Source organism: Pholcus phalangioides, unplaced genomic scaffold, assembly GCF_987345545.1.
Source record: "Pholcus phalangioides strain wild (caught in Gottingen) unplaced genomic scaffold, Ppha-v1.0 ptg000041l_1, whole genome shotgun sequence".
NCBI classification, from domain to species: domain Eukaryota; kingdom Metazoa; phylum Arthropoda; class Arachnida; order Araneae; family Pholcidae; genus Pholcus; species Pholcus phalangioides.
Window position 1 is genome coordinate 2,625,962 of NW_028301627.1, and position 24,812 is coordinate 2,650,773.

General features: G+C 41.2%; 1 protein-coding gene across 2 annotated transcripts in view; it reads left to right on the top strand.

The window, feature by feature from the left end:
* The window catches only part of dnt (tyrosine-protein kinase Dnt), a 326,423-nt gene that overhangs the window by 271,174 nt on the left and 30,437 nt on the right, over positions 1 to 24,812 (top strand). For both annotated transcript variants that reach the window (XM_089254305.1, XM_089254304.1), the window contains exon 2: positions 19,487 to 19,614. In XM_089254305.1, coding sequence (XP_089110431.1) covers positions 19,487 to 19,614 — 128 coding nt within the window. The remainder of the gene's footprint in view (positions 1 to 19,486; positions 19,615 to 24,812) is intronic.

Below are 24,812 nucleotides of genomic sequence, written 5' to 3' on the forward strand. Positions count from 1 at the left end.
ACGTAAAACACTTCCGGGGGGAAAAACGCAGAGGGAAAAAAAAACTTGTTTCCCAGTATTTTTCCTTTTCCTTTTAATGTACAACGAGCGACAAGTATGTGCGATACACGAATCGATACACCAAAAAAAATACCGGTAATCGATATCGTCAAGGTGGGCATGGGGCGAGGGGGCGGAAAGAAAACCTATATGTAGCTTCGATTCGAGATAACTATAACCCGGGACTTACTACTCGACCGCACATTCGTCTGCGACATTTTCTAACGAATCGGTACGTGCGCCCCCAAAACGTATTTACGTTGACGGAGTCGTGCATGCTTTTTCGTTGTATACTGGTGCTGTCATCTGCCGTCGATATTTCGAGTCGTAGATGGTAAATGCTTGAGTTTTCATGCCACGTAAGTATCATGTTGGCCAAAGACTATAACTAAGGGCTGGTAATTATATATTTTTACGTTTCTTCAACACCGCACTCTGATGAGCAGTTCTGGTATGGCACCCACACGAGGGAGGAAATAAACCGTCCAGGGCACCCTGGCTGGACTCGGTTCCTCGGGATGGTTTTGTATTCGTCTACACCAGTGATTCCCAACGTGGGAAACGCCCCGGGGGGGGCGATGGAATGTTCCAGGGGGTGGTAGAAGCTACGGGTATAACATAGGATCCTATGGGTTAGATTGGATTGGGGCGATGGGAGATAAACTTTCTGAAGAAGGGGCGATGGGACAAAAAGGTTGGGAAACACTGGTCTACACCAAAGGTGCGGGCCACTTTATTGGTTTGAAAACGTGTAGTGGGCGACTTAAGTGATATGGGAATGTGCTTGGGGGCCAATTACGTCATGTGTAACTGCAATGCGGGCTACTTACGTCATGTGGTACTGCTCCGCAGTCCGCTCAAGTACACGGCACCCCAGGTCACTCAAGTAATCTGTAAACATACCACGGGTCACTCAAGTAATCTGTAAACATACCACGGGTCACTTGAGTAATCTATAAATGTACCACGGGTCACTTGAGTGTTCTGGGAATATACCGCTGGTCGCTTAAGTGGTCTGGGAATGTGCCACGAGACAGTAATCTGGAACAGATTAGAGCCCTGTCACTTAGGGTTACCTGGTTATGCTCCCACATTTGGCCCGCGGGCCGTGAGTTGAGCACGTATGCTCTATACTATAAATTCACGATGGAGGAGACCGGCTCAGGGTAGAGCAGTTTCAACTTATGGCTTGCGGCCTCATGTTCCCAGGGAAGGGATTTTGTGCTCGGTGATAGGGAGACCCGGCACCATGATTTTCGGCAATAAATATGTAAATTAATAGGTGGTGCCATGGGCCCGTATATCCTACTGCAGGGCCCACTGGCCGCAAGTGCGAGTCGATCTCCCATTTGAAAATAGTCTCTCCACATGGTGCAATCACGTATTTGAAACTGATGCTTAAACACAACGAAGCAGGCAACAAACCATGCAGCAGGCAATATAATCTGCCGAGTTGTTTGCTTCCTAAGTCGGAAAACAGATGGCGCAGCACTTCTTGGAACACGTAATGCGTTAGAGCACACATTTGGCAACCTGTTGCTCGCAAGCACCACGGTTAATGAAGCACCCATACACGTGTCTGATTTCGTGGTCACGAGCACCTTCATCGACATCCCAAAAGTAGAAATCGTGTTCAATGATTAAAATAATCTTGATCTTTTTCTTAGGCACATGTATGTCAAACTTGATGTAAGGGTGCTCTTCTTTTGATATGTACGAGTAAAGTGCTCGCGTGTCGAGTAGTAAAATGTTGAGGACCTCTGTGTTAGAGGTTCGTCAGAGGAATATTTATGAAGTGAATTGCGGTTTAGTAATAGTGGTTGGTGGTGGGCCCCACTGGCCGGGATCTATGGTGGGCCACCATGCCAAATTTTTCACGGGGGCTCTCTATTGTGAATCTATAGTGTGAAAGAAAATAAGAATTACCCCGGACTCTCGAACTGGTGCCCTATCAGCCCGACCGTTATGGGGGGGGGGGGGCAATAAGTAGTGTTTTCAATCAAAGGTAGTAGGGGTAAAAATCAGAACATCTCTTTGCCTGAGGACCTATGATGCTGTAAAGCAGGGATGTAAAACCTCAGGCCCACAGGCCAAATGCGGCCCCCGATAGGTGTTCTGGTAAAAAGCCTGGCCATATTTCCTTCATATGAAAATACGGGAAATGAAAATACATACAGGCCATCGACAATTATCGCCAAAAAATTGTCAATGGGAAGTAAAGTTGACAATTTCTTTGCCTTTCATTGACAAGGAGATGCAAAGTTGCTCATTACAAATACAAATACAACGCCACAACAGGCAAATTGCCCAACGAGGTGGCTGACTTAAGAACATCATGGATCCCCGAGCCATTTTTTGGAGGCCCTACCTACTACTACTACACCACACATGCACCCCCCCCCCCCCGCGGAACCCCTCAACGAATCGGTACATGCGGGAATGTGCGTGTACGTGTAGTGAAACCTGACGTGAAGTTTTGTTGTTTCTCTGTAATGCTTGTTATGCGTAGTGCTGCCATCTGCCACTAGTTTTTCTAACTATGAATGAAGTGTTATGATTGAATGATTTATCGTTGTAGGACTGTTGCTCTCTGTGGCGAGACTTTTTAACGGGGAGATCGGCTCGCCGTAAGAATAACTAAAGAAATTTTCAAAGGAAAGTTGCTAATTGTAATTTAAAAAAATTCAAATTTAATTAAAGTTGCTAATTATAGCCTAAAAATTATAACGGGAAGATAAAGTTGCTAATTATAGCCAGAAAAATTATAACGGGAAGGTAAAGTTGCTCTAATTATAGCTAAAATAATTATGACGGGAAGGTAAAGTTACTAATTATAGCCAAAATAATTATGATGGGAAGGTAAAGTTGCTAATTATAGCCAAAATAATTATGACGGGAAGATAAATTTGCTAATTATAGCCAAGAAATTAAAGTTGCTAATTATAGCCAAAATAATTATGACGGGAAGGTAAAGTTGCTAATTATAGCCAAGAAATTAAAGTTGCTAATTATAGCCAAAAAAATTATGACGGGAAGGTAAAGTTGCTAATTATAGCCAAGAAATTAAAGTTGCTAATTATAGCCAAAAAAATTTATGACGGGAAAGTAAAGTTGCTATAATTATAACCAAAAAAATTATAACGGGAAGGTAAAGTTGCTAATTATAGCCAAAATAATTATGACGGGAAGGTAAAGTTGGTAATTATAGCCAAAATAATTATGACGGGAAGGTAAAGTTGCTAATTATAGCCAAAGAAATTATGACGGAAAGTAAAGTTGCTATAATTATAGCCAAAAAAATTATAACGGGAAGATAAAGTTGCTAATTATAGCCAAAATAATTATGACGGGAAGGTAAAGTTGCTAATTATAGAGAAAAAAATTATGACGGAAAGTAAAGTTGCTATAATTATAGCCAAAGAAATTATGACGGAAAGTAAAGTTGCTATAATTATAGCCAAAAAAATTATGACGGGAAGGTAAAGTTGCCAACTGTTATTAAAATTGCTGAAAAAATCGCCAATGGAGGAAAATAGAGGGCTACTGAAGCTCACTCTTTAAATGTAATTAACCAAAAAAAAAGCATGTTTTTTTGGCAAATATGTGAAATTAATATATATATATATATTTATCTGCTATGATAAATTATGGTAATTGGGAGTGATAATTATCATCATGTAATTTATAATCTCAATCCAGTAAAAATTAAAAATCAATGCAAGATTTGTTAAAAATCAGGAAAAAACGGGACATTTTATAGAAAAGTCGGGACGGTCGAAATAACGGTAATGTCCCGTAAAATACGGGTCATGTGTAGTCGCTTTTTATATTCCAGTTTCTGGCCTGCGGCTCAAAAAGAGGTTGCGCATCCCTTCTGTAAAGACAAAAGCTAGGTAAGTCTTCGCGTATTGCCTGGCAGGGCCGGAACTAGAGGGGGAGCAAGTGCCCTGGGTAGCAAAATTTAAGGGATGGGGCGTCAGTTTTAGGTGGTAACAAAAAACACCGTGTGTGTGTTATAAAATTATCGAATTTCAAAGTTGTGGGGGGGGGGAAAGCAAAAATAGTATATTCGTTACGGCCCTTTTCAGAAATATGTCTGTAAATTAGTAGGTGGGGGTTTTGAAAAGCCACAATGCCTGGGGAAGGGGGGGGGGCTATTAATGCTGTAAAGAAAGCCCTGGCTCAAGGATAAGGAAGGCCATGGGGCCCGTTCGGTTTCAATCTTGATACGAGAGAAAGAGGCTCTGAAATGCTTTCGACCATCTTTCCCCCCCCCCCCCATTGCATGTCGTATTTCTTTTGTCCGTCGTTGCCATGGCGACAGAGAGAAACACAATCAAAGACCATTAAGGTTTCAGATTGCTCGCGGTCGCCCCCCCCCCCCCACTGTAATTTTTATAACATTTCTCATATAGGGGAGATGTGTATGGCTCTTCCTTGAGATTTGAGTCGGAGGCGGGACAGGGCTCTAGCCTTGGGGCCCCCCAGAGAAACCCTATTATATAATTTTAATTTCTTTCACTATGGATTTGCTTTAAAACGGGGAGTCTGTGGAAAATCCTGGCCCTGGGGCAAGGCTTTATGACAGCGTTTCCTCAACCGTTTTCAGCCCATTGCTCTATTGAAACATAATTTCTTCTCGTGGGCTCTTCTCCCCCCCCCCCCTCCCGTCTTACCCAGGGCCCCCTACCCTCAGCCAAGATCGAGACATTTTCTACTTGTCGAATCAAATCAAAATGAAAATTTTATAAATAAGATCGATCTCCAGAACCCGGAATGAGATCCCCTCCCCCACGGATCCAGAGAAGGTGGGTCATCGTCCCTCTTAAGAGCCGAATTGTATGGAAAAAATGGTATTGTATGGTTGCGTAAAATGCTGGACAAACCTACGCAATAAATCGAACCTTCCGGCACATCGTCGTGGGTCCGCGCTGGCTCTGGGCTAGAGTTGGGTTAGCTTCCTTCCTTTGGAGGATTTTATGCGTGGCCGTCTGAACATCGCGAGTCCCCGGGCAAATCGATGTTCTGGGACCCCCATACTTAGCTGGAAAAACAGCCTATACAATACATGCTAAACTCATGGCCCGCGGGCCAAATGTGGCCCTCGGAGTTTTCTAATGTGACCTGCGACGTCAAACCGGAAAATTTATTGCAAAAAATAAAATGCTATCATTATAAAATATGGCAACAACCTAAGAAAAATGTTACACGCACACACACACAGAGAGAGAGAGAACAATTTTAAGTGGCCCGCGGCTCATTTCCAGATCGTTTAACTGATCCGCGGCATATTTATAGACCAACTCTTCAACGCAGCACGTTCCCGGATCATTTAAGTGGCGGCACATTTATAGATCATTCAAGTGACGGAGTAGATCCACGCCACGTGAGTGGCCCGTGTGACGTATTCCCAGATCACTTAATTCCCAGAGGTCCCTTGGCATACTCGCATATCAACGTAACACACTTCCAGAGCACATAAGCAATTCGCGGCAGATTTATAGAGTGCATTAGTGACCCACGGCACAGTTCCAGAACACTCAAGTGGCCCGCAGAACATTTATGGATCACTTGAGTGATTCACGTCGCAGTTACAGCTCATTCAAGCCGCTCTTGTCACATTTTTTTCAGATCACTTAAGTGACCCGCGGCACATTCACGGATCATTTAACACAGTGATGGGCAAACCTTTTTAGGAGCGGGCCAAAAAATAAAAACGAAGAGTTTTGGCGGGCCGGACATGTTCGGACATCAATTGCACCGCAAATTCTGAGGCGCGCCGGGTAGAGCCTCTAAGCGGGCCGCATTTGTCCCATCGTTAATTCAACACATCGTTTACCGGTCCCGAGTGTGTGTGATGAGTGAGTTTTTCACACAGTGAGCTTAAAGCACCGGTCTACAATTTGTTAAGCGATCATTTGATCGTTTTTGTCGTAACACGGTCATTTTCCGCAAACGAGGATTGCAGCCGGGACCTACAATTTATTGCCGGTTCCGAACGGCAGGCTCGTGTTTTATACTCATCGAGAGGTTGGTGTGCTAACTAAGGCTGGGACCTGACTACGGCGCGGTTGCAGGCGGTTGAGGTTGGGGGGGAAGGCATCATCTATAGTTTTATTCTGTCAACGCACAGATACAACTGCAACCGCTGAGCGCGGTTTTTTCAACCGAGAAAATCCACATTTTTTGGGACGGTTGGGGTAACCGGAAAGCTGCCATCATGTATTGCAAAGGCTTGCGCTCCCTGATGACGGTTCGGCTGGACCTGCGGTTGCTCTCTTCCATTGTCTATTAAGTGGTTTGACAAGGAGGGTGACTGGATTTCGGATGCACTGGACAAAGGAATTGCTCTCCTTCTCAGGCTGCCATAAAAAAATGAGAGGAGAAGACAAATTCGAGGAACTGTATGGTGAAGTTCCATGCGACGGAAACTAATTCTTTGTTTGGCGCTTTTGCACTGATAACAATAAAAAAAACCAATGAAGAAAAAATTAAATTTTTCTAACTAGTGAAATTTGTTTTGCTTTCCTACATGAGTATACATTGAAACTCGGTTATAATGACATTCATAAACTAACGTGATTACGCTAAAACCGAGATGTATATTTTAGAACACTTGAATGAAATGCATTGGATCGCGATTATAACGTTTTAGCAAAAAACCAATTAGTTACCTCATCCAAAAGAGTACAAATTACCACGGGGTCCAACCATTTATAATAAATTCATAAAAAATTAGAAGTAAAAATTATCAGACATCTGAAGGAATATATTTTTATATTTGCAAATTCTCCATATCAAACTTTTGAAACATTTATTAAAAGCCTAAGTATGAACCGGGGAGGAAATATGTCCCTAAGAGCTGCATTGCGTGTGTATTGCTTTCATTATTGTCTTTTTGTTATTTATTTTGTATCGTATATGAATGTGGCTGTCTATCTGTTGTTTTTGCAATGAAAAAAAACCATCTAGCCCAATGGTTCTCAACCGGTGCTTCGTGTGAACTCCCAAGGGCTCCGCGGCCCTCGAGGAAAATAAAAAAAGAACCAGTAAATTTGAAAAAAAATAATTATTAATATTTTTGAATAAAAATAAATCAGTAACTTTGATGAATAAATAAAAAATAGGCCTACGGGGCTCCGCCATAGAAATTATATACTGGAAAGGGCTCCGTGTGTCAAAAAAGATTGAGAACCGCTGATCTAGGCAAAACGTTGTATGCGGGTAATACAGAAGAGTGCACTAAGACAATTTTCACACCTACCGTTCTTTTCAAGCAGTTTTTAATTTACATACACACACAAAGCCACAACTAGGGAGAGCGGGTCCACTGTATCGAGTGCTGAACTAGAGGGGGCGCCGAATTGCCCCTTTAACACCACTCCTTCTAACCTTTCCTTACACGGGGACGCCAAAAGCTTGCTAGCTCCAGTTAAAAAAGTATCCAGTTGCGGCCCTGTGTGTACCTTAAACCCTGCAACATACATACTGATGTACACGGCCACAACGACATGCGTGGTCAGCCGGGGCAAGCACGCATTTTGGCGCCCCCTTTTAATATTGAAGGAGAGATGAAAGGTTAACATTTGCGCTCCTGTCTGGCTCGGAGTTCGGGGCATCAGTCAGTGCCGTCTTAACGCATGGGCCCACCTCAAGAGAAGAGGGGCCTCCCAAAAATGAGATCCGATTGAAATTTTAAAGGATTTACCATGTAGGGCCTCCTAAAAACCACTTGGCCCGGGGGGCCCATAATACTCTTAAGACGACCCTTCATAATGTTGTATCATAATGTTTTTTAAAATTTGATTTCTTACAGTTTTTAAAACATGAAATTTTCAGAAATTTCATTCCGATTTCCTATCTGAATTTTTTTTTCCTGACCATCAAAAGAAATACATATTTTTTTAAATAAGTGAAAATAATTTTTTCCTTGATTTTTTTTTTTTTTTTGGTCATATGGGGTTTCCCAAAATTACAATTATTATGCTTAATTTCCATTAATTAGAAATTTAATTAATTGGAAATTCACTTTAATTACAAAGAAAAACGTGCTAAATTCATGGCCAATTTTTTTAAACTTCAAAAATATGTTATTTAAATAGTTTTTAATATATGTTATTTAAATTAATTATGATGATTCCAGTCATGATATATAAAAAAATTTGTGCGATTTGGTCACGAATCGTAAAAGCATCAAAAATGGGTCAACTTGTAGGTTGTCTTTCTTCAACTTTGAATTAATTTCAAACGGCAAATATTGTTACAGAAAATTAAATTTCATTACATGAATATTTTTATTATTATATACAGTAAAACCCCTCCTTTTTGTGAACACGGACAGGACAAAGAAATTAAACCCATGTAAAATGGGTGACTGTTAAAAAGAGGTTTGAAATTCATACTTTTATATATTATACAACTGTAAATTATTATTTGTCCGTAAAAGAGGGAGTATCCGTTAAGAGGGGGGAGCACGAATTTGCATGCTAGCTGGAGCCAACTTCAGCTTGGCGAAAATAATTTTGCCAATCCCGAGATGTCACGTGACATTAAAAAATAAAAAAACCCCGGTTGCTAACAGCAGTGTGTGTTTCACGCGAAATTCCACGGTTGCTGATAAGATCAACCGCGCCAGCCGAACCGTAGTGTGCCGGCAGCCTAACCCCTCGATGGGGGACTCCCTGCGGTAGCTATTTTTTTCTGCGGTCATGTCGCAGTTTCCATTGTACTCGTGTCAGGAAAGTTTTCTGACAGGGACGAACCGGGTATCGAACTCGCGACACCTCTAAACATCATTTGGTACTTTAGGCGAGTATCTTATCGGATTCATTGAGAGACGAAGTTCATTCATTCAGAAGCCCTCCTAGGGTTACTGAACCATGGACTGAGTTCAAGAACAAAACATAAGAGTGGAGATTTAAGCGTCTATGAAGTAGTGTCGGAGAATCTGGTTCCCTAGCAGTTCGATCAAGGGGTTCTCGGTTAATTACTGATTGAATAAACAGTCTTCTAGGATTATTTTGGAATCACTTTTGGCGACAGCGTAAACCTTTACGGTCACGGCATCTTTGACAATTCCAAAAAACCCGAGGCACCCTTGACTGATCTCGAAGCACTTTGGTAGTATCTTAAATTTCTGTGGCACACTGGTCGGGAATCACACCCTCTCCCTTGAATATAATGTTATCTGCGAAATATTCCATGGAATCCTTGGTTGATCTCACGGCACACCTATTAGGACTTAACGAGTTAAGCTAGAATTACACTCTTGTCCAGCCTGGCACAATATATGCAGAGGTTGGTCATGGCCGAGCAGTATGGCGGCTCCATCATTAACGATGGAGATCATCGCTCCATCATTAACGATCTTCAAATGTTGGAGGCTGGAAGGTATTGAAAGACTGGCGGTAGAAAACGACCAGGCCCTTCCAGTCTAGAACTCAAGTCAAAAAAAAAGAGTCTCCTTCCCGATCTCCCAATCCGTCTGGCCACACGTTGGTCGAAGAACGTCAACAGTCACAACTCATAGTCTGTTCTGGAACCAAATATTCGCCGAGAAATATTGGGGCAAGCTGGGCCAATGTGTTGCCAGCCTTATGCCTCTGATTGCAGCTGTGGGAGGTGAACACTGGAAGCAAATATTTGCGGGTAACCGTTGGGCTAGGCTGGACGCGAGTTTGGCCCTAGCTTTAGCCATATTGCCACTCGCCAAGGAATTCATTGTGGAGATGAAGATTACACAAGGAAGAAAATTCATCACTGCCCCCACGGGGACTGACTCGAACCCCGGTCTCTCGCTTGCCGGGCGAGTGTTCTACTATCTAAGATATGGAAACAGATATAATATTTCAACCTTGGAGCGTATACATATGTTGAAAGGCACCGTACATGGACGGCGTCAACAATCAACTAATAGCTCGTGAATGATATAGGCCAACCAGATGGCCACATGCATATAGAAATGTCCGTGGAGAGGACGAGTGACCTACCATGTCCAGTGGGGAGGACATTTCTATATGCATGTGGCCATCTGGTTGGCCTATATCATTCACGAGCTATTAGTTGATTGTTGACGCCGTCCATGTACGGTGCCTTTCAACATATGTATACGCTCCAAGGTTGAAATATTATATCTGTTTCCATATCTTAGATAGTAGAACACTCGCCCGGCAAGCGAGAGACCGGGGTTCGAGTCAGTCCCCGTGGGGGCAGTGATGAATTTTCTTTCTTGTGTAATCTTCATCTCCACAAATAACCAGTCTCTCAATGAATCTTGTATTGACAAGTGGAGAGGACATTTTTCTATAGGGGGCCATTCAAGTATTACGTAAGCAGATTTTTAGCCATTTTTGACCCCCTCTCCCCCCCCGTCATCAAAAGTCAGCAAATCCGAAACCCCCCTCCCCACCCTCGACGCTGACGTAATACTTGAATGACCCCGTATGAGTACCTTATCGACCTGGGCCACCGCGCCTATTTGTTAAGCGATCCACCGAGCACATTTACAAATCATTTGAGCGACGTGCCGTTCCAGATGACTCAACGTGGCCCGCGACACGTCTTCAGATCAGTGGAAGTACGGCCCCGCACTCTCTCTCCTTCAAGTTTAAGCACCCTCGTTGCACGTACAAGCATCTCCTCTCCCCATCAACCACAACTTGTAACCTGCAGAAGGGGGATATCGACGATTAAAATACCCACGGGAGGAAAGACACGAAATGACTTCTCGTCGCCTCCATTTAATTATAAAGAACACACAATCCGTGGGCACCGCGCCAGGTATTCTAATCGCCGTCCATCACTTTTCACTTACGTGTGTTTTTAGGCATCAATCCAAGTCAAACTCGGAGGATCATCCCGAGAAAAAACACACGCACACACACGCGTCTCTCCATTGGATATAAAATAGATTCTTCAAGAATAAGAATTAATAAGGCGTGAAAAAGGGATTTTTTTTCTTCTTTTTTAAAAAAAAAAATGAAGATGACGATATCATTATATAAAATATGGCAACAGCCCGAGAAAGAAAGAAAAAAGAAGATAAATAAATAAATATTTTATACGGAGTCACATTCTCTGTCGCTTGATAAGGGAACGGGATGCCCGAGAGCAGAACGGAGAGAGAGAGAGAGAGAAATGATCCCTTTTCTGTGACGCAATTCCGATCTCCGCAGCAGCATCCCGTGGTCTCCATGGCAACGCGTTTACCCGGGAAGAATCTATTCTACCTCGCCCTGTGCCCGTTTCAGCCCCCCCCCCCTTCGTTATACGTATTGTGAGAGGAACGCGTATTTCTTATTTATTTTTCGGCGTTGTTATCGGACGCGCGCAGGTCGTTTCCGACGCGCGCGGATTATTTACCTTATTTATTAATTTATATTCGATGCGGCAAAAATTTCTTTTCCGATATTTTATTTCGATTTTTATTGCGCCATTTCGTCTTCAGTTGCGGCGTAAGATTACGGGGTGGGGGGAGGGGGGTCTGTGTGTCTGTTATAGATGGGAAAGAGGTCCCCCTGACGAATCTTGTTTTTCGAAAGGGCCCCCCAACATGTGTGGGCAACGATTCTTCATCTCGAGTCTCTGTCAACACCAGATTTTACGGGTTCAAATTGTTTAATATGTACGTGGGAGGATCGCTCTCGACGAATCGGGTGGAGTTCGCGGTTCGATTATGTTCCTCAATCTTTGTGGAGTGTAGGCCACAACTTCACTGGTTTTTGGGATACGTGCCGCGGGCCAGTTAAGTTATCTGGAAATGTGCCGCGGGCCATTGCCGTGATCTGAAAAATGTGCTCTTGGGCCACTTGAGTCACCTGGAAATGTACTTCGATTCACTTAGGTGATCTGAATGTGTGTTGAGGACCACTTGAGTGATTTTGATATGTGCCGCGAGCCACTTAAGTAATTTGCAGTCGGTATCACGTACTATTTAAGAGAATTGGAAGTGTGCTGCAGGTCACTCAAGTGATTCGTGCTTAGGGTCACTCAAATGATTTGAAAGTGTGTCGTGGACAATTTAAATGATCTGGAAATGTGTCGCGGGCAATTTAAGTGATCTGGAAATGTGCCAAAAGCAGCTTAAGTGATCTATAAAAATACAGAGAACCTCTTAAGTGATCTCGAAGCATGTCGCGCGCCACTCGAGTGGAAATCTGCTCTGCCAATCACTTGAGTAACCTGCAAATGGCACAACCTACCACTTGAGTAAACTAATACTACTTAACCGTACATGCACCTCGTACACATTCATCTGTGGGATTTCTAACGAATCGGCACATGTCAGAAAGAGTGTGTGTTCTGAGTGTATGTTCGGCCCTAACGCATTTATGTTGTTGAGTCGCGCTTGTTTCGTAAAAAGTCTGGAGAGCTGCCACGGGCCACTTACGTGCATCAATAATCTTGAGTAGGCGATTTGAGTGATTTAGTTACTTGTAGCGGGCCACATCAGACGACTCAAAGGGCCACATTCGGCCCGCTGGCCATGGGTTATGCGTGTATGGATCAACCCTTTAAGTGGTATTGACGAGATATCCCGCCTCTTTAAAAAACCTTTATTTTAGTATTGACAAACCGAGGTATTTTGTAAAGTTGATTTTGCCAATGAAACACTCTTTCTTAAATCCTTTATCTATGACCATTATTATGTGACCATATTGACCCGTATTTTACAGGGCATAGTTTTGACCGTTCTGACATTTCCTATAATATGTCCCGTTTTTCCCCCACGAAAATTACTAGAATTTTTCTTCTTCCTTGCTTATAAACTATAATATGATAATTATGACTCTATAATTATAATATTTTAGTGTCATGAATGTATTCATCTCGCATATTTTTCAAACGCGTACACACTTTTTTTCGTCAATTAACATTTGAGCGATCTGGAAATGTATCGCGGGCAATTTAAAGATCTAGAAATTGTGTTGCGACTTTTCAGTAGCTCTCTATTTGCCAACATTGGTGATTTTTCTGAAATTTTAGCGATAGTTGGCAACTTTGCTTACCTTGCCTTTGAAAATCTTTTTGGCAATAATTGGCTACTTAACAAACCTTTAGCAATTTCTTTGACGATTATTGGCGATGTCCCGTATGCGGATCCCTATTTACAGTATTTTTCATGAAGGAAATATGGTCGGCTCTCTTATTTCTCATACTTTTCTAATGCAACACCTTTTGCGGGCCGGGTAGAACCTCCGGCGTTACGTATTTGGCCAGCGGGCCGAAGGTTGTGCGCCCCTGGTTTAAAACCCTTTAAAGGGGCTTACGTGATGAGATTCAACGTTATGATTTCCGAGTGAAAGTGTTTATGTTAATATACAGGGTGTTGCAAAATGGTCCGAGTGAGGCAGAGAGTGAAAACAGCGAAAAAAACTAATGTTCATACACTTGAGTCCAGAGCAGACGAAATGTGGATGTCAGCTGATCGCTGAATGCGTTCGTGGGTTTCTCTCACCATATCAGCGTCGCGAAACGCATGCGCTGGAGTAGGATCACGCAAACTGTGCGATTACGTCAGCGCCCGCCACTTCCAACAACTCTTGTAATAATTAATAATATAAATCATTATGTAGTTATACTGTTGTGTTTTTTGTCGGTCCAGCGTGAAGTCGCAACCTGCACGCGATCTTCACCCTCTCTTAAGCGTGGTTTGCGACACCATGTTCCATTGCAATTTTTGTTCCTCTTGATGCCTACCAACAACCCTCCGGTTTTGTCGGTCCATTAACAGAACGCCTTGTATATAAGCTAATACTTCTAGCTAAGTGTGGGACCTCAAAACATGACTTAAGCCGGGGGGAGGGGGGGAACCTGCGACCTACCAGGAAAACTAAGTGAACTCTAGCCCAGTGATCCGTTCGTAGGTTGCCCTAATTTATAAAATTTTTGCTTCACACACCTACTTAATATACTCCAAGAATCAAGAAAGGGTCTCTCTCATGGATGAAAGAAAATCAAGAAAAATTATACTAGCGCAAGATACCCTATCAGCAGTACGGTAGGGCCTGACAAATCTCATGCGGCATTTCGCCACGTTGGCCAAAAAAAATCGCCATGGGCGCCTAATGTTTTTCTTTAAGTATGATAAATTAATAGGGGGTTTGAGAATATAGCACTTAAATTTCAGAATTTATGCCTGCGTTTCCGCTTAACTTGGAAAGAGGCATTTTAGTCCCAGGCAAGTGTCAAAGAAAACATTACTTTCTAACTAATTCTTAATCAGGATCCCAGGAAAGATTCAGGGTTTCCGTGGACTTGATTGAAAAGACAATCAACTCATTAATTTCCCGTTATATACACTAGTTAGACCGAAAAGGGGTCCGTGACCCCATTTCAATGTCACAAGATTGGACCACAAAAAAAGTTAAGGACTACTCCAGCCCAATTTCTCGAGCAAAAAACATGCTTTGCTCCTACCTGTGAAATGTAGCTGATGCGAAAAATATTTTGTTTTAGATTTTTCAAACCCTGCTGTACCAGAACTATTATTATTTTTGTGCGAGTAAATTTAAATTTGATGGAATTTATGCTCTTTCTTTGAAGAATTCATTTTGATCAATTTAGCGCCATCTTTTAGAGAACTGAAACGAATGAAAAACTAATCGTTTCTGTTAAAATTGCCGAAATATCAATCACAATTGCATGCATAAAAACAAATATAATGAATAAAATAATTCATTTTGACTCAAACTGATGAAAATTTCATTATGATTTGATTTATATACAATGTAGTATATGATAGATATTTAAATGGCCTGTACAATTAATCTTAAATTGATTCCTAAGCCCCTGGCACTGGATAATTTGCTGCAGTGGCGTAAGCTATCCCGCCACTGAAAAGGTGGTTCCGTATTTAATTGTTACTTTTAATATCATTGGAACCAATGTTGCCGGGAGAGGGGGTTGGTGTTTCGGGAGGAATCTCGCCCGTTAATTTGTTCGTTAAAGCGGATTTTGTAATTGCCTCTCGGAGTTTTAATCAAGTCGTGGAAATTAATGAATTATTTTCTAATGGTGTTTTTCATTAATTCAATTGCTTGGAAAAAGTAATTTCAGGAGAAAGAGAGAGAAAAAAAGCGTTTAATTTTTAATGAAATTCCACCTAATGACCCATAAGCGTTTTGCCCAGGGATTCCCAAACTTTTCACCTTCGTGGTGGCGCCTTTGCAAATGTGATTACGATTCCAGATAGATCGGTAATGGCCGATCTCATGGCTCACCGATTGGTAATCGCTGCCCTGATCATCCCCCACCCCACAATAGTGGAAGCTTACGAGGCTGGCCATAGAGGATTCTTATTGTTATGTGAAAATATTTCACTGAATTTCTGGTCCTCCTAACCGCATCCCTAAAATAAACTTTTTTACGGCTAGGCTAATACCCTGTTGTGGACCCTGTATCATCGCCGTAGTTTCCAAATGGCAATCCGCAGCCCTCCTAGGGTTACTGAACCATGGACTGAGTTCAAGAACAAAACATAAGAGTGGAGATTTAAGCGTCTATGAAGTAGTGTCGGAGAATCTGGTTCCCTAGCAGTTCGATCAAGGGGTTCTCGGTTAATTACTGATTGAATAAACAGTCTTCTAGGATTATTTTGGAATCACTTTTGGCGACAGCGTAAACCTTTACGGTCACGGCATCTTTGACAATTCCAAAAAACCCGAGGCACCCTTGACTGATCTCGAAGCACTTTGGTAGTATCTTAAATTTCTGTGGCACACTGGTCGGGAATCACACCCTCTCCCTTGAATATAATGTTATCTGCGAAATATTCCATGGAATCCTTGGTTGATCTCACGGCACACCTATTAGGACTTAACGAGTTAAGCTAGAATTACACTCTTGTCCAGCCTGGCACAATATATTCAGAGGTTGGTCATGGCCGAGCAGTATGGCGGCTCCATCATTAACGATGGAGATCATCGCTCCATCATTAACGATCTTCAAATGTTGGAGGCTGGAAGGTATTGAAAGACTGGCGGTAGAAAACGACCAGGCCCTTCCAGTCTAGAACTCAAGTCAAAAAAAAAGAGTCTCCTTCCCGATCTCCCAATCCGTCTGGCCACACGTTGGTCGAAGAACGTCAACAGTCACAACTCATAGTCTGTTCTGGAACCAAATATTCGCCGAGAAATATTGGGGCAAGCTGGGCCAATGTGTTGCCAGCCTTATGCCTCTGATTGCAGCTGTGGGAGGTGAACACTGGAAGCAAATATTTGCGGGTAACCGTTGGGCTAGGCTGGACGCGAGTTTGGCCCTAGCTTTAGCCATATTGCCACTCGCCAAGGATCAATAGAAGTAAGCTTTATAAACGGCAAAATCTCCTCCGGCATCGAAACCGGTTCCGTTCCTCTAATATGCTCCCAGATGACATGGATCGAGCCCCCTAGAAAATTGTGGAGGATGATCACGATGACAACAGCGTTTATATATGTTGAGGCCCTGCTTCTTTTTTTCTCATGATACAGGGAGGCCCCCCCCTTTCTCCCTCTACCCCCGATACTTGATTAGCCTGACTATCCATCGATCTTATCTGCAGATATTAGGTAATTATATAATGTTTCTGCTATTCGCCCTCTCCCCACCCCACTTGTACCGTGATTAAACGGTTTGGTTCGTGTACATGAATTTCGATGAGAGAGGCTGCCTCCCCTCTTCATTTCTATATTGTGCCTTAAAAGGATATTTCAATGTCTGGTATGTTTGCAGGCTGGTTGGAGTATATCAATTTGACTTGGGTGGGCGTTTGCAGTAATGATGATATTAGTGGCTGCCCTCCCCCCCCCCCCTCCCCATTCCATTTATCTTTAAGAGCGCAAAGGCTTCTTGAACGTGATGTTGATCAGAGATATTTTCAGGTATAAGGCTATAATATTTAAAGCAGTAATGGTAAAAATTCCAAAGCAGTGGGCCATGGTACTCGACAGAGTGCCGATGAAGTCCTTGGGATTGTATATCTCGCGGTAAATTGAAGTTTGGATCTGGGCCGTAACTAGGATTTTCGCCACCTCCACTACTTTCTATGATTTTGTAACGGATTTTCTTTGTTGCCACCCAAAACTGCCGCCCGGGGGGCAGTTGCCCCCACCCGCCCCTCCCCCTCGAGTTCCGGCTCTGGTTCTGATTTTGCTTCCCAGGGGCGCTGCAAACGTAAACGGTTAGGGGGAATGCTACCTTGTTCATGCCATTCGGGAATTGACTTCGGAGGAGAAGACACATTAATACTGACTGAAATGATTGGATGAACAAACTTTTTCAGGCTAGAGGTACATTTTCGAAGATTTCGGGCCGTAAAAATCTGAATTCCTTGTAGGGCTGTATCTTTTATAAAAACTTGATCTCACTTCTTCAAGTGCCGTATAAAAGCTTAATAACTTCTTCGATATTCGGCGTATAAAAACCGAATTACCCCCTTCTTTGAGGGTTGTATGAAAGTTTAATTACTTATTCGAGGGTCGTGTAATAACTTTCATAATAGACGCCTAAAAACTGAATAACTTTCATTATAAATGTGTGAAAGCTGAATAGCTTTCATAGCTGAACAGCTTTTATAATAATTGAAATGTGTGAAAGCTGAATAGCTTTCATAGCTGAACAGCTTTTATAATAATTGAAATGTGTGAAAGCTGAATAGCTTTCATAGCTGAACAGCTTTTATAATAATTGAAATGTGTGAAAGCTGAATAGCTTTCATAATAAATGAAGTGTGTGAAAGCTGCTTCCATAATAAATGAAATCTGGGAAAAGCTGAATAGCTTTCATAGCTGAACAGCTTTCATAATAATTGAAATGTGTGAAAGCTGAATAGCTTTCATAATAAATGAAGTGTGTGAAAGCTGCTTCCATAATAAATGAAATCTGGGAAAAGCTGAATAGCTTTCATAGCTGAACAGCTTTTATAATAATTGAAATGTGTGAAAGCTAAATAGCTTTTATAGCTGAACAGCTTTTATAATAATTGAAATGTGTGAAAGCTGAACAGCTTTCATAATAAATGAAGTGTGTGAAAGCTGCTTCCTTAATAAATGAAATGTGTGAAAGCTGAATAGCTTCGCTTCCATAATAAATGAAATGTGTGAAAGCTGAATAGTTTTCATAATAAATGAAATGTGTGAAAGCTGAACAGCTTTCATAATAAATGAAGTGTGTGAAAGCTGCTTCCTTAATAAATGAAATGTGTGAAAGCTGAATAGCTTCGCTTCCATAATAAATGAAATGTGTGAAAGCTGAATAGTTTTCATAATAAATGAAATGTGTGAAAGCTGAACAGCTTTCATAATAAATGAAGTGTGTGAAAGCTGCTTCCTTAATAAATGAAATGTGTGAAAGCTGAATAGCTTCGCTTCCATAATAAATGAAATGTGTGAAAGCTGAATAGTTTTCATAATAAATGAAATGTGTGAAAGCTGAATAGTTTTCATAATAAATGAAATGTGTGAAAGCTGAATAGCTTTCATAATAAAAGTGTGTAAATTCTTTCTGGAAAGAGTGATTTGAAAGTTGAATCATTTCTTCGATAAATTTGAGTAACTTTCTTGACAGATGTATAAAAGCTGAATAACTTTCTTGATAGGCAAGCCTGAATTACTAGTTTGAGAGGGCTGTGCGTAAGCTCAATTACTTTCTGAGGACCGTACAGAAGCATAATAGCTTTCTTGAAGGGCGAATAGAAACGATAAACGCTAATAAAGCCAATTCAAATACACTCTCACTTTTTTTGGATTTGTCCTTGGAGCCGGAATATGTACTCCCATATGCTCGTATCTCTGAATCCACAACCACGGAGATTGGTCATATCTTCATACAGCTGGACAATGGAAACTATTCAGCCTTATGCCGAAACACCATAAGTTAGACACGCGCCTAAAGCGCACGTGTGTTCCGACCGGAGCGTGCTCCAAAGTAAAAAGAAAGAAAAAAGCTGATGTGGTGGTGTTGGTGCACTTGACGTCCGATCGTTCACTCAATTAGTACTCTCGGGTGCGCAACGGAACACTCGTGGGATTTTGAACCGCTGTTCCATCAAATAGTCGATGGCGGTGATTTGCTTTGAATTATGAATCGAGCTTATGTGTGCGCGTGGCACTCCTTTAGGGGCTGAGAGAATGACAACGATTTTATATATATATATATATATATATATAAATGTAAATCGAGAAAGAGGAGGTTTATTCTACGTAAAAATAGCGTGTCTATCATCGCCATCTTTCTTAAAAGCTAGAAAAGACCCGCCAAATACGTGACTCGAATACCAACAAGCTCCAGGATTTGCTGTCTTGGATCGTGAAGTGGTTTCCGGAGAAATCTTAGAGAGAGGGTCTCTTTTTTTTCACTTGGAATTTGAGCTACTTTTCCGGTTTTTATTCTTCAAATGAATACGCGAAAGTGCATGTTATTCATGTTATAATGTTTCGCTGTTATTCATATACATTTTTTTTGGTTATAGGTTTGAATGCCGAGCTACAATACGTCAGAGACGGAACCGTCAACGATTACGCTCTGGGGTTCGTGGTTCTGGTCCCCGATCACATATCCGAACTGCATTTCACGTGGCAGAGTCTTAGGCCGAACCCGGTAAGCGCCCTACTCCCCTCCTTTTTTTGCCTAGACTACTTATATTTATTCGCAGTATCAATTTGGTGTTACTACAGCGTCTATTTCGAGTTACTATATCGACGCTTATAGTAACGGTAAATATATACTGATATTTATTCTCAGGGCTGAGCATTTTGCCGGCAAAAAGGTATTGTTGCGGATAATTTTTCACAAGACTTCGAGATTGCAAAACAAGAAGCGGTTCGACGGACAAACACAGATTTATTTACAGAACAGCAATTTACACGTATTTACAAGCTAATCAGAGAGCTAACAACTTTCTCGTAAAGTTTAAACACAACTGACCGAATCTCCTTGTGCCTCTCTGAGCCTGTCTAGCCTGCCATCTTGTGAGCGCCGCACTATTTATAACCCCGGAGAAACTTGCTACCTCTCGATACAACGATATTTTTTCTCTGTCCACGGTGTATCGTTATATCGAGGTTTCACTGTACTTCACAGTTTATTTCATAATGTCACGTGGAAAAGAACTTCTCTCTTCCCCTCTTTTCTCTCATTATAAATGTTCATGTGTTTTAAAACTGTGTGTGTGTGTGTGTTTTTCTTTTTTTTTTTTGGCAAACATTTGGCACATCAATCACGACAACTGCTCGGCACGGCACTTGCCAACCACATCTGTTATTTTTATAGCCTTTTCCATTTTTTTTTTATTTATTATTATTATTCCCTCTTTCTAGAAACTTCTACGACCTGATTCCACAAAATTCAACCTATTGTTCTACGATTTGAAAAAGGAAAAAAAAAATGTATTTTTCTTTTTTCTCTAAAAAGTCGATTTTTCAGGGGTTTCTTTCTTTCTTTCTCTATAAAAAAAAAAGGTTTGGCTACTTTTCTTGAGATTTTTTTTGATTCTTTGAAAAATTCTTTTGTGAGAATTTTTTCCGGTGTTTCCTCATTTTTCAAATGTATCCTTTTATTTTTACCTTTTTATCTCTAGGACGGGGAGGAGGGGGGGGGGAGGAACGCTGTTTTTAAGAAGAGCCTGTCAATAACTTTTCTCAAAAAAAGAAGAAGAAAATTCTAGAAATGTTATTTTTGTTTTAAAAGCGAAAAAGTTTCTTTTAAATTCGGTCACGTGATCTCTGTGACGTTAGTTATGTGCCGTTTCGTTGGGGGTTTTCGTGCCATTCAGCTGCCTTGACGGTGAACGCTGAAGTGTTCCTTGCGGCTATTTATTCATACAGGGTGGGCAAAAAAAAGCCCGTAGAAATTTTAGAAATTCAAAAAAACCGGAAAAATAACCGAAATATAAAACGGTTTGCAGGTTTAGCATCGGTAGGTCACGGGAATTTTTTTAAGACGGGGGGGGGGGGAAACCTAAAAAAACAGCCGATAGGTAGCGCTGGTACGAGCGACTTCGGTGGAAATATGCGAATGAGACGGTTATGAAAACTTGCGCTCCTAATCCACAAGTTCACCGTCGTAAACCGCGTGTAGGAACAAGCATGCTGAGTACGAAGGATTAAGCTTTGTTGGTGCCTGCAATGTGTTATCCCCTGTGGTAAACGATTTGGCGGCATTCTGTTCGTTATTTGCGTATCTTTTCTTTGACTTGTGTACGTTAGCACCACCTATCGACTGTATTTTGAGTTATTTTCCCCCTCAGCCTTAAAAAAAATTCCCTTGACCTAGCGGGTACTAACCCTGCAAACTGTTTTTTATTTCGGTTATTTTTCCGGTTTTTAATGTTGCTACGGACTTTTTACCCACCCTGTACTTCCAAGTTCGTTCCACACCTGCACCACTACGCCACGCCGAGTCCAGCTCAAAAACCCATTCTTGAGGTGTACCCGAGGAGATTTTTGACAAATTTTCAGACAAAAAATCGGTTTTTGAGATTAGAGTGAGACAATTGTCATCGCCACCTATCGGCTGTTTTTTGAGTTATTTTTCCCCTGTCTTAAAAAAAAATTCCCGTGGCCTAATGATGCTAACCCTGCAAAACGTTTTTAATTTCGGTTATTTTTCCATTTTTTGAAGTTTTTTGAATTTTTTTAAGACAGACAAAAAATAACTTAAAAAACCGCCGATAGGTGGCGCTGACATACACAAGTCAAAGAAAAGACATGCAAATAATTAACAGAATGCCTCTAAATCGTTTATTACAGCAGTATGCGTTGCCCATGTGTTACCCCCTATGGTGGTGGTCAATTCCACGTGGTCTTCCACATGACCACCACCACAAGGGATAACACATCTTTCGCACTCAGCATCCTTGTTCACATACGCGGTTTACAACGGTGAACTAACTGGTTGTGGATTAAGAGCGCAAAGTCTTATAACCGTCTCATTTCCATATTTCCACCGAAGTCGCTCGTATTAGCGCAACCTATCGGCTGTTTTTTTTAGTTTTTTCTCCTCACTTAAGGTATCCGACTACGCTGAAAACGTCATTTTGGAAGGAAATATGGATTTTCATTTTTTTTATAAAAGCCCTATTTGTTGTGATTCCAAAACGGGCCTTGTTTTGTTTAAATGATGCTTAGAATCAAAGTTACGTTCACTTTAGTGTTGCGTTTTTACATACAAGTAATACGCGAATAAAGACTTTAAACGTGTTTTACGAAGAATGCTATTTTTGACATTTTACTTGACTTTGTGACATGATTTGTAAACATTGATGCATCCTTACGAAATTTTGATGTGATATTTTGCTATATATTGTTGAGGTTATGAACCAAAATCTAAGGTCTACCACATATATTTTTTGAATTACAGTGTTTTATAGACAAAATGTAGGATGAAATTTTAGAAAAATTCACACGTACTTAAACATATTTTGGTGTAACTTATGAACATATCACGCAATCCTTTAAATTTTCGTTCATAACCTGCAACATTACTAGCTAAATGCACTGTGAAAATCATAAAGCATTTCATTCATAAAACTTTTTGCAATCGTGTTTCGAATATCACATGAATTTTATCTAAAATTTGACATAAAAACGACTTTTTTATAGATAATATAATAGATAAACCAAAATTTGTCACTGTTTTCACCATTTCGAGACACTCTCTATCAAAAAATGTATTTAAAGTTCACTCCAGAACCATTTTAAAGAAAAGTGACAAGAAAGGTAGTCGGATACCTTAAAAACATTCCCGTGACCTAGCGATGCTAACCCTGCAAACCGTTTTTTATTTCGGTTATTTTTCCGGTTTTTTAAATTGTCTAAAGTTTCTACTCGACTTTTTGCCCACCCTGTACGAATAAATAGCCACAAGGAACACTTCAGCGTTCAACGTCAAGGCAGCTGAATGGCACGAAAACCCCAACAAAACGGCAAAATCAGCAACAGATTGCTTTCATGACATATATCCCTCTATGGTACGCTCTTCACATGTACAAAAATTGGTAGAGGAAGCCTTGTGATAATATTCCAACATACCTGATGATATCAAGAAGAAACGGCAAGTAGAAATCATGATGTTCTTTTAGAAAACATCGCCAACAATCGCTCTGCACTCTCACTCCCTCTCTCTCTTTTACATTCCCTTCTACTTCTGCATTACCCTGCTCTTCTCATGCTGTTCAATAAACGAGATCTACAAGAAAAACTATGGTTTCGGTTATTCGCGGATTTCTCGTATTCGCGGTCACCCCCGGAACCTAACCCCCGCGAATACGGGGGGGGGGGAGGCGACTGTATTTATAAATATCAGATGAATGTTTTCAAGTTAAAGGATATGTTCTAACTATAAATACAACGCCGCAACAGGCAAAATGCTCAACGAGGTGGCTGAGAAAAAGATGCCCATAACAAATATGGATGCCATATATTTCAAAAATACAGCAACCCAATTAAAAACTAAAATTATAAACAATGTATACACGTGATAAAATATTATACAATGCCGATAAAGAATACTTATGGTTGTCTTATTCTAAGTATGGATAGCTCCTTACCCCAACATGTTTATCATACTTCTTTTTTAAACGTGTCATTTGTGTTACAATTTACTACCTCCGGGGGTAAGCTATTCCATTTATTAACAACCCTATTAGAGAAAAATTCCCTGCGACACCATAACCTTGCATTGTCCCTTACCAATCGATACTGGTGTCCCCTTGTAAAAGCAGTCGATTGGCGGTGTACTACATGGTCCATCCTATCCATCCCATTGAAAATTTTGAACACTTCGATCATATCTCCTCGACACCTGCATTCATCAAATGTAAACATATTCAAAAAATGAAGTCTCTCTTCATCACTCAAGCCCCGTGTGCCAATAAGGACACGCGTAGCTCTTCTCTGCACCCCTTCAACCAAGTCTATGTCCCTCTGTAGGTATGGTCTCCAAAACCTTACAGCATACTCCAGTCCAGGGCGAACTAAGCCTCGAAAAAGCGGAAGAATGACTTTAGGAGAACGCGAAGAGATCTTTTTTGAAAATGAGACCAAGCATTCTATTCGATTTTTTGACCACCGCTGAACAATGTTCAGGAAACATAAGCCGCTCGTCAATGAGAATTCCCAAATCGGTGGCCCTAGTTGCATCCGGGATAGTGACACCATTCAACTCGTAATGTATTACTTCACATCAAGCCTAAAAACGTTAATAATCAACAATATGTGGACTGTTCTATCGGAAATATCACGATATTTACGAACCCAATGTTGTATCGGAACAAAAATTCAATAGTTAATCCCAATTTCATTCATACTTGAAAAGCTTCATCCATTAATCATATTTACTATGCGTATCCGAAAAATTTCATGCAATCAATATCTCTAAGGGTGATTCGTAAGTCTCAAAGTTCGTACGTATATAGTTCAGGACGTCATCGAGCTCTGAAACAGCTCTCGCACAGTCTGGGACGTCTATAACCATACCATCCAAAGAAGCACAATATCCAGGACGTTTTTCCCTGTATACAACTTCCCCCCTCCCCGGTTTTAACCTCTGAACATTGCAGGATCCTCCATAAATCATCGTAATCGATTTAACGACACGACACGAAAAAAGTTTCCCCACATTGATATATGACGCCCACATTCAAATGTAATTCCCTAAATAATTTTGAGAAAGAAAAAATATTTTTCCTGGTTTTTTTTCTCCCTTCAGAAAAATCCAGGACGACAATTCTAAAGGGGGGGGGGAGAAATCTGGGAGACTGTAGCGTGAATCCAGGACAAAAAAGTTTCAGGAGTTAC